The sequence below is a fragment of the Myotis nattereri genome, assembly GCF_964212035.1.
Source record: "Myotis nattereri genome assembly, chromosome: 8".
Lineage (NCBI taxonomy): Eukaryota > Metazoa > Chordata > Mammalia > Chiroptera > Vespertilionidae > Myotis > Myotis nattereri.
In genome coordinates, this window is record NC_138083.1 from 85,264,508 (window position 1) to 85,275,954 (window position 11,447).

An 11,447-nucleotide genomic window follows, 5' to 3' on the forward strand; every position below is an offset into this window, starting at 1 on the left:
ATAAAGTTCTCTTTTTCTCTTTAGGCACTGACAAGTCAATTGACGGATAAAGAGCTAGCTCAAGGGAGACTTTATCCCCCTTTTTCCAATATTCAGGAAGTTTCCATTAACATTGCTATTAAAGTAAGTAATAGTTTATACCTCTTCACATAAATTTTAATAGAATTTTCTTATGTAAGTAACACAAGTTTATTAAAGAAAAGTTTAAAACATTTAGTGCAAAGAAGAAATTTTAGTTCACCCATATTCTACCAGAATATAACCCACATTGTTATTTTGAGTTTGTTGCCTTCTAGTCTTTTTAAGCACACACATGCCCAGTCACCAGTACCTATTTTTATAATTGGGTTGTCACTGCACTTTTTCCCACTTAATGTATTATAAGTCTTTTCCCTTGTTAATCAATAATAATTCTCTTTTTGTTATGTCATAATTAGTTTAACCATTTCTCTTTGGACATTTAAGTGTTTTTCATTTTGGTAGAAATAATATTGTAGTGAAATCCTCAGATAAGTCTTTATGTGCATTTGTGATTGTTTTTCTTTAAGATAAATTTCTAATCATAAGGACGAACAGTGTTAACACACTAAGGCTACTGATTTATATTGCCAAATATTTCTTCAGAAAAAAGTACTGATTTACATAGTACCTATTAGATATGAGTGTATTTGTTTTCCCACTCCTTTGCCCATACTTTGAATTATTATTTTTAAATCTTATATATTTAATAGATGAAAATTATCTTATTTTTATTTAAAGCACTTATTTTATTATTAGATTGAAGAATATTTTGTGTTTATTGAGCAATCATACTTTTTTGTGAACTGCCTATTCATGGCCTGTGCTTGTTTGTATGTTATATGCCTTTCTGTCTTTTTTAAAAATATATTTTTATTGATTTCAGAGAGGAAGGAAGGGAGAGAGAGAGAGATAGTAATATCAATGATGAGAGAGAATCATTGATCGGCTGCCTCCTGCACGCCCCACACTGAGGATCAAGCCCAAAACCCGGGCACCTGCCCTGACCGGGAATCAAATCACAACCTGCTTCTTAGGTCTGCACTCACCACTGAGCCATGCCAGCCAGCTCTTTCCACTTGCTGATACTGACTTATGAGAGCTCTTTATTAAGGATTAGAGGTCGGATGAATGGAATTCAGGCAAGGGGCTCAGCCCTCACAGTCCCAGCTGCCCCGGCCGGCCCTCGCAGCCCCAGCTCCGTCCGGAAGGTCTTCTGGACGGTCATTCTGCTGTTCGTTTAATTAGCACATTAGCTCTTTATTGTACAGGATAGTGATCCTTCTGTTTGCTGTGGTGCAGGTGTTGTCCCATTGTCATTATTCTAAACTTAGAATTGTTTCATGTACCATTTTTCAAAAGCTTTTTCATGAAATTATCTGTTTATAGGTTGTTTCTCATCTTTTGTGAGTTTTAATGCCTTCTTCCACTCCAAAATTATATAAATATCTACCTGTGTTTTCTAATAACATAAGACTTTTTAATCACACAGGTTTATTTTAGTGTATATTGTGAGACAGAAACTTTTTCTTTGAGTAGGTAACCAGTTGTTTCACCTCCAGTTGATCGAGACTACTGCTTTTATTAGTATAAAATTTTTTAATCTGTTACTAGGAATCTGTTCCTAACCGTATTTATCTATCATTATGCATTGTTTTAATTATTATAATATGTATAAAGTATATTCTTTGATACTATATATTTTCTGTCATTATGGTTTTTCAGTATTGTCTGTTCTCAACTGTTTATTCTTTTGGATGAATTTTTATATCAGTTCTTTGAGTTTAAAGAAAACCCTGCAACTGTGTATACAACTACGTCATATTTCTAAATTAAATCGGTAAAATTGAGTCTGTCCGTGTTGACAAATCCCCACTCAGTCTCTCTCCACTCAGGGCTTTTTGGGTTTAAGTCTTTCAATATAATTCTGTTGTTTTCGTCACCTCAATGTGGCATGTCTCTCATTATTTTCCTAGATATTTACATTTTTTTCTAAATAAGATTCCTCGCTGGTCATTTCTGTTATATAATCTTATTTACTTTTCAGGTTACAGAATACCTGTATGCTAATAAAATGGCTTTCCGATACCCAGAACCTGAGGACAAGGCCAAGTATGTTAGAGAAAGAATATGGCGAAGTGAATATGACTCCATGCTGCCAGATATGTATGAATGGCCAGAATCTGGACAAAGCCCTCCCGTGCTACCAGAATAGAAGCGCCCACAAATAAATATTGTCCGTGCTTCAGGGAACCCCTCTTTTCAGACAAAAATATAATGTTCTCAAATTTATGGGGGTTTTTTCTGTGTTTTATTGTCCCCCACTGCTTTGCCAGACTTATTTTTCCCATGAATCTACACTTCTGTGTGGGTAGATGTGTCGACTACACTGTTAATGCCCACTGGCACCCTGCCACCAAATAGCCATAATGCGTTCATTCTGATTTGTAGCTCATACCACATCAAAGAGATGTTAAAAATATATTTTGAATGTCTTCACCTGTGCTCTTGATCACACTTGCCCAAGAATTTGCTATTTACTATTATCTATATATATAAAAGCCTACGCAACCGAATGACAAGTTGACCGGTTGCTATGATGTGCACTGACCACCAGGGGGCAGATGCTCAACACAGGAGCTGCCCCCTGGTCGTCATTGCACTCCCACAGCCAATCTCCTGCAGCCAGCCAACATCCCATGGCCCTTCCCCTTGGCCGGCCAACCTCCTACAGCCCGATAGGCCCCAATCGCCAGCCAGGCCAAGGGACCCCACTTGTGCATGAATTTGTGCACTGGGCCTCAAATAGGTAATAATCTTTCACTGAGCTCTTTTGAGGGTGACTAATATACTAACTGACTTCTGTGGAGATGAGCACACAGTATGAGGAAAAGCCAAATTTAACCAAATTCTAAGGATAAATTGTCTAAAATGTTTTTATTTATTTCTTCTTCATGCTCTGAAATTCCTCTCCAGTATATAGAGTTAGAGAAATATGAAAAATATACCCTATTATTTATTTCCTAAAACTAAATTAAGGCTTTACTATAACATTGTAAGAGAGAAATGGAAACTACTGCTGCCTTTAGACAAATAAAAAAAAAGTCATTGAGCCTGTAATAATGTCAACATTAAAACATTTAAAAAGTCATTGTTTTTAACTGTATAAAAATCATAGTGTAACTTTTTTATTTAATAAAGATAATAACTTCAATTTAATTGCTTCAATTATGCTATTTTATTGCTCAGGTAGAAATTTAGCTTTGCTTATTATGAAAAACACATATTTTCATCATCTTAATTTCGAGATGATTCTAAGGAGGGAGGTATAAGATGCATAAATTATGATTAACATCATGACTTTTAACAAATTAGTCAGATGTTTCACATCTAAATTGAGTCATATTTAACTGAAGAAGTCATACCCCTCTTCCAATAGTGATGCTCTACTTGAGATAATTTTGGAATATTCATTCCTACGAGACATTCCTTTGAATATCATTAGTGACAATTCTTTCTCCATTAAAAATGAATTTAATTTTTTGAAGCCATCAAAATTAATTTAGAGCCAAATGGGATAAATAAGGTAGGTGTTCAGACCGTTTTTAATAGTCCATTTTCATGCCATTTTCAACCCAGTAAAATGGATAATAATTGACTAGTGAGACCAGTTTTTTGTGTGGCTTACAAACTGGAGAGTTCTGAAGGAAAATCCAGAATCATTTTAAGAAGTAGTAGTATGGCTATCTATGTGCCTAACACGGATGCTTTGAAGGAACTAAATTTTTAAATGCTCATTCTACAATATTACTACAAAAAAGTATTCACAACTACTTAGCATGCACATTATTTGACATTTCTCTCCACAGTCCTTGATATGGTAAATATAACATTCTGTAGAGAAAAAAAGGGTGTTGTATTTATTTTCATATTTTCCTCTACCTATAGCCAGAGATTAATTCACAATAATTTTGAGTAAATTCTTCATTTTAAGAATGCTCAAAATGTCATTGCCATTTAAAATATGGGGAAGTGCAAATCTGTTAATTTGTTTAACAGTCAGAAGTCTGTTAGATAAATCTGTTTCATAAAATAAGCAACTAGGTCACAATTTGTTTCTTTTAATTAAATATGAAAGGTTTATGTTTTTCATACTACCTTTGTCAAAACACAATCACTCCCAAAAATATTCTCTGAAATCTTGATTTTAGTTTAACATAAATATTACAAACCTGATTTGTGCTTACTGAAGGTAGGAACACATGCTGAATTTTACTTAGTAATTTGACTAAGATGTTCACTTATTAATATCTCTAGTACAGGTCTCATGGGAATTATCAGTATTTCAAGGGGAAAAAAACAAGGCCAAATAACATTGCTTTTTTAAATAAGAAATCTTTATATATATATATATATATATATATATATATATATATATATATATATATATTTCTAAGCTACTTAATTCTCATTATGTATTATTTACCAATCAGTATTTTTAAATAAGTATTGGGTGTAAAGTAATGAAACCATTTTTAATATTAAAGCTAAGAAAATACAGGCAAGAATTCTCATCATGGTGGGAGGGGGGTGGCATAATGGCATCAAATTAGAAAATAAGCTGAAACATTTGATTTCTATGGAAACATTTACCTAGAAAGGAGATAATTGTTTTGAAAAACAGGAATGGAGAGTCATTTTAATTCTTTTGAGTAAAGAAATTCTGTAGATTAGCCTGTCAGAAATGATTAAATAGGAAAAAGTGATGACACATTTTTCTAACCTGGCAGCACCACCTGTGGTGTGAAACAAATTGGATAAATAGCGAGGGTAAGGTTTATTGACGATAATGGGGAAAGTGTTAAAGATTTTGATTAAAACCTTTCTAAAGGATGGATTCTTACCCAGAAAGTTGCCTCAGAATCACTGTGAAGCTTCTTTAAGAAGCTTCTTTAAAATGCAGAGGCCTCTGTCCCTTCCTCTGGGCCCCTGGACCCCCTGGGCAGAGTCGTGGCAGGTGTGTTCTCAGCGCACACTTCCCCTGCCCTCCCTGTCACTGCCTTAAAGCAGGTTGTCTGAGTCTCCTGGAGAGCTGGCCCATTCCTCCTGTGGATGCCCTGGGTCTGGGGTGGGACCCAAGATTCTGCGCTTCTGACGAGCTCCCTGGTGATGCCCGGTGATGCCCGTGCTGCTGGTACAGAGAAGGCCCGAATGGCATTGCTCCAGAGTCCTAGGTGGTGTGCATTTTGAGTTCAGTGCTCATAGAGTATGTACTGCACATGAAAAAGATGACAAATTATGTTCTTACAAAGAATTGGGTCCACCTATTTCTGTTACGTATAGTTTTTAAAGGATGTTCATAAGAGCAAAAATTAATACAGAACTTTTAAACATTTTTCTGAAAAGGCATAACTTGAATACTGTTTAATTTCAAATTATTGATTTTAAATGTACTTATTAAAACCTAGCAACCAGTTTTCATTTGTAAAAGATTAGCCATCAAATGAATCTTTGTTTATTCTCTATTTTTGGTTGTCTCATGCTATGACTTAACCTATCCTTTGTCTTTCTTTTCTCTAAATTGTCAGCATTGGAGAAATAAGATTTTGCATTCTCCTTTGCAAAGGAGTTACTAGCAAATTAATAGCAACGCATAATCATTATTAAGGGGTGTGGGGCATTATTTACTGCTGAGAGATAACTAAGAAAGCCCAAAGGGGATGATAGGGGAACAGGAAAAGCCTTTCTTTAGAAAAAAATACTTCATCCAAATGCTTCTCTAGCTTTTTTCCTAAACCCATTCAGTATCCCTCAAAGATAATTTCTTCATGCAGTTGAACAGCTCTAGTGTTCTGTTGAATTCACCAAAGTGGAATCATCTCTGTTGAGCATACATAATACATGAGAACATTAATATAAATCCCAATGCTCTCTATTAGGGTTCCACTTAAAGCAGTAGTTCTCAACCTTCTGGCCCTTTAAATATAGTTCTTCATGTTGTGACCCAACCATAAAATTATTTTTGTTGCTACTTCATAACTGTAATGTTGCTACTGTTATGAATCGTAATGTAAATATCTGATATGCAGGATGGTCTTAGGCGACCCCTGTGAAAGGGTCATTCAACTGCCAAAGGGGTCGCAACCCACAGGTTGAGAACCGCTGATAAAGGGACTGTCTTAATGAATGAAGTAGAACCAATGTCATATTTCCTTCCCAGGCAGGATCACACCTGTTCCGGTGCAGGCACACTGTGACTCCATAGAAAGTCACATTCTATCCGGCTCTCGACTGATTAGTGATTTGCAATTTGATGTGCATCTAAACATTAAAATGAAAGAAATCCTCTACAGACAAGCTAAAGTAACATCCTTAATATTTAAAACAGTCAAGATAATTCAACTGCAGAAAATTTACCACTCATCAGAAGTGAGCATAAGATGTTTCCATTAAACAAAGAAAAAAAATGCTTTTGTTTCAAAATTTTAATAAATTCAACCGGGACTAATTAGGACATGACTCTTAGTGCCTAATTCCTTTAATCCTTGCCAGGAGTTACTCAGATAAACTAGTGATTAGATTTTAAAACAATAATTATTTTCCTTTCTTGGACAAGGAAAATTATGCTTCTCAAAGAGAAAAGTAAGCCCGTGCATGATACAAAAGGTGTTCCTAGATCAATTGCATAAAATATACAAATGAAGGTAAATGACTGGGATGCTTTGCATCTTTTGCCAATAAACTTACATATGGTTATTTAATTGCTTTTTTCAAATAAATACTTGCCACTTCGCTGTTTGGGAAGTTATCCCCACATTCAACATACTTTCTAAAGTTTTAAGACTAAGGAGAAATCTATTCCCCAGTGTTCAGTATGTTGTAGAAAAATTGTTTTCCCTTTCCTAATTGTAAGTGTTTATTCTAGCAAATCATTGATTCCTACGTAATCATTGCAGTATCACCAACATGTTAGGTAAGCAGTTAGTGAGTAATGATAAATACATTTTATGAATAGCACCTACTCTGTGCGGGGCATTGTTCTAAGTATCCTACATGCATCATTATGTTTAGTCTTCACAATCACTTTTGTCACCCCACCTGTTCTAGAGAGAAGGCCTCCAGGCCAGGCTCTCAGAGCACAGGCTCCTAGCCTTAGCCCTTCTCAGGGAAGAAGGGCCTCTGTGCTAGATGATATTATCTGAATCTTAAATACCTTATCTTCAAGAATTGTTATTTCAGATGACAATTGTCACCTATTCTTTTTATGTATTTTATTTTATTGTTAATCCTCACCAGAGGATATTTTATCCCATTCATTTTCAGAGAGAGTGGAAGGGAGGGGGAGAGACAGAGAGAGAAACATTGATGTGTCTGGTTGCCTCCCACACGCATCCTGACCAGGATCCGGGATCAAACCTACAACCCTTCAGTCTGAGGGCCAACACTAACCACTGTGCAACCAGCCTAATCTTATAAGATTAGTCTTAGGTCCTTTTTAATGCACTTTACCGGTTCATTTGATTTTTACTTTGTTCCCATTTATAACTCAAATACAATGTAAACATTAGTCTTCAGCACTTTAGGTATTGCACAGTAACATAAAAGATGTGGTTTTGAATATGATAAATTACAACATTCTCAGTAGCCAGTTCACTAACATCTTTTGATTTGGTCATCTTCATAGAACCACCAACTGCTATCACTTTGGGGCAAATTGGTTTCAGGAGTCTGCCAAAGTCAATGTGAATTTGAATTGTAAAGTTTATTTTAAATGATATCTATTGTATTATATGCACATATATAACTTCTTTATTAAAAGGTGAGAACAGTTAGAAAGTACTAATATGTATGCGTGCAATAAAGAATTTCTGAAGAGACCAATATTAGCTAAATATTTGACCAGGTAAAATTTTTGCCTAAGGATTTATTATCTAATGACCTTTAAAACTAACTGAAATTAAAACCATATTTTTGCAATTGATATTGTGTTAACACACCCAGCTTTAATTATTGACTTCAAGGAAACCACAAGTTGCAAAAGTCACGGCTTAGCCTTTCTCACGTTTATATTTAAGATAAAGAGCCCAGCCGGTGTGGCTCAGTGGTTGAGCAGTGACCTCTGAACCAGGAGGTCACGGTTCCATTCCTGGTCAAGGGGACATGCCTGGGTTTCGGCTCAATCCCCCAGTGGGGGGTGTGCAGGAGGCAGCTGATCAATGATTCTCATCATTGATGTTTCTATCCCTCTCCCTCTCTGAAATCAATAAAAAATTATTTTTTTAAAAAAGATAAAGAGGTGGGGTAGTCTTGCAGTAATTGCTTATGGGATTGCTAGTTAAGGGGAATGCCTTATGTAGAGCAGTATATTATACCAGATCAACTTGTTACATGCAGTTCCAGGAATCAGTCTAAAAACTTCATAAAGATGTGAATTGTTTTTTCCCTTTCGTGACATATTGTAATGAGATGTGTGTATTTTCTTAATAAAATTTTCCTGTACATAAAAAATGCATTATGACTTTGCTTTTATTGTTTTCAACTGTTTAAAATGTGACTGATTTTTTTTTTTTTTTGCTTTTTATTGAATTTACTGGGGTGACATTGGTTAATAAAATTATATAGATTTCGGGTGTACAATTCTATAATACATCATCTGTATGTTGTATTATGTGTTCACCACCCCATGACCCTGTTTTTAAAGGCTCCTGTATATAAGGCACTTTTAAAACTTGTCATTATTAAACCTTAAAACACACACATACACACACACCCCTCCAAGACTATTTGACCCCATGGGAATATATTGTTAGACTTAAATTCGTAAGTGGAACACTAGTCGAGTTCCTCATCTTTTTATTTCCTTTTGTTCAGCTTCCTACTCTATTTCTCTCCTTATTTAATCATAGCAGTAAAGGAATTATTTCTCACCCCCAGCACATATATATTCCAAGACCCTAATTATTAGAAGACTAAATCAGAAAGTACTCAGCATCACCTATGAAGCCGACCTGCCAAAAAATAGACCCTGAATCAGAACAGGCCTCTAGATCTAAGTCCCATGTGGTAGAAACACAGAGGACAGAGGAACATGTTAAATGATACTGTGGAGGTACAATCAGCCAGTTTGGGAAATTCTACAGAACAAATGAATGACCCAGTTTCTTCCACAAATAAATGGCAAGAAAAAAGAGGAAGAAAAAAACTATTAAGCTTAAAAAGAGACTTAAGAGACTTCAGCCAAATGCAATGTGTAATCCTTTGAATCCTGATTCAAACAAACCAACTACATACGAGATATTTGGGGATAATTAGGGAAATTTGAAAATGATATTTACAAAGTAGAGGCCTGTTGCATGAGGAGAGTCATGCAATAGGTCTTCCTTCCCCTGGCTGCCGGCACCCGGGACCCCGGCCTTTGGTCTGGCCGCAGCGAGGCTTGGCTTCTCCCCTCCGGCCACAGCGAGCCTCTTCAGTCTTCAGTCTTCAGTCTTCACTCTGTGCCTGCGTATGCAAATTAACTGCCATCTTTGTTGGGTAATTTACACAGTCACTCTGGCTGGTGGGCGTAGCAGAGTGACACAAATTTGCATGTTTCCATTTTATTAATGTAGATAAGAATATAATAAATTAGATATTAAAGAATTATTGTTGCCCTAGCCGGCTTGGCTCAGTGTATAGAACATCGGCCTGTGGACTGAGGGGTCCCGGGTTCGATTCCGGCCAACGGCACATGCCTGGGTTGCGGGCTTGTTCCCCAGTGGGGGGGGGGGGGGGGCGGTGTGGGAGGCGGCCAATGATTCTCTCTCATCATTGATTTTTCTCTCTCTCTCTCCTCCCTTCCTCTCTGAAGTCAATAAAGAAATATATTAAAAAAAAATTTTTTTAAAAGAATTATTGTTAACTTTCAGGTGAGATAACATTGTAATTACGTTTTTTAAAGAGCTTTTTAGTTTTTTAAAATTTATATTTTAATTTTCTGACTTGAATAAATAGGCTTCAAAAGTTATGAGTTGAGCCCTAACCAGTTTGGCTCAGTGGATAGAGCGTCAGCCTGTGGACTGAAGGGTCCCAGGTTCGATTCTGGTCAAGGGCATGTACCTTGGTTGTAGGCATCCCCAGTGGGGGGTATGCAGGAGGCAGCTGATCGATGTTTCTCTCTCATTGATGTTTCTAACTCTCTATCCCTCTCCCTGTTAAAAAAATCAATAAAATATATTAAAAAAAATTTATGAGTTGAGAGCCCTGGCCTGAGTGGGTCAGTGGAAAGCAACTGATCGATGTTTCTCTTTCTCTCCCTCTCCCTTTGTCTCTCTCTAAAACCAATAATGTTATGAGTTGATCAGGCAAATTTGAACAGTAACTGGATTTGATGCTATTAAATTATTGTATTTTTATGATAATGATATTATAGTTGTATTTTTTAAGTCCTATCTTTTCTACTTATGCACTGGACTGCCTGCCATCATTATGTAGTGATGAAATTTTAAAGAAGGATCCTTAAATACTTACAGAATTATTTATGGATAAAATGATATTGTACCTGGAATTTGCTTTAAAATATTCCAGGGTTTTGTTGCCTTTGGAGGTGCATGGGTTTTAGGTAAAAAAAGATGGACCCGATGTTACTAACTATTGAAGGCGGGTGATGGTTATACCTAAACGGTTCACACATTTTCTCAACTTTTGTGTACGTATAAAATTTCCCAAAATGGAAAATTTTAAAAGTGAACAAAATTTCTATCCACTATTTTCTAAAAATGAAATAACTTCTAAGCATTTGTAGGAAGCTTTGATAGGTGGACAGGAACAAACCATGAACCTCTAGAATGGACAGGTTATGGAAGGCACTGCTGTGGGGGACCCCAACTAAGCTGCGATCAAGAGCTAGCTGGAGAATGAGCTAGTTCTTTTGAGCATTTCTTAGCTAAGCAAAGATCAGGATAACTACAGTTCAAGTTTTCTGCTACGTTCCATGTTTAATGCTATGCTAAATCAGTCTCAATGTCGCCAATCCACCTTATTTTTCCATTACTACAACATTCAGTCTCAACCATTCTACAAGACCCAGCTCAAGTCCTACCTTTCTTAACTGATCTCATGGCTAGTGATCCTTTTTCCATATTCTTATCACTTCTTTGGCTTGTCATTAGTTCCCTGATATTGTTAGTTGTTTCCTGATAATAGTTTTTCCCAATCTCAGTGTATGCTCCTAAAACCAGGGGCTAAGACATATTTTTAAAATGCTCTCAGTATCAAAATAATACTATCCACAAAGTCGGAGCTCAATTAATACTCGAAGAAACAAAGGCTTTGAAGAGTCCAAAAAGTGGATTACTTAATGGTTTATTGAGCAAAGCAGTAGGGTGGGGTGAGGTGGGGGAGAGGCCAGTGTTCTTAATTCCGCTCCCTGATAGTTTCAAAACACCCTG

General features: G+C 36.2%; 1 protein-coding gene across 1 annotated transcript in view; it reads left to right on the plus strand.

Annotated features, from left to right (window-relative positions):
* ME2 (malic enzyme 2) overlaps positions 1–4,177 on the plus strand; it is a 49,183-nt gene extending 45,006 nt beyond the window's left edge. Inside the window, exons 15-16 of the mRNA XM_081096959.1 lie at positions 25–123; positions 2,066–4,177. Coding sequence (XP_080953085.1) covers positions 25–123; positions 2,066–2,233 — 267 coding nt within the window. The 3' untranslated portion in view covers positions 2,234–4,177. The remainder of the gene's footprint in view (positions 1–24; positions 124–2,065) is intronic.
* Positions 4,178–11,447: the final 7,270 nt, after the last annotated feature.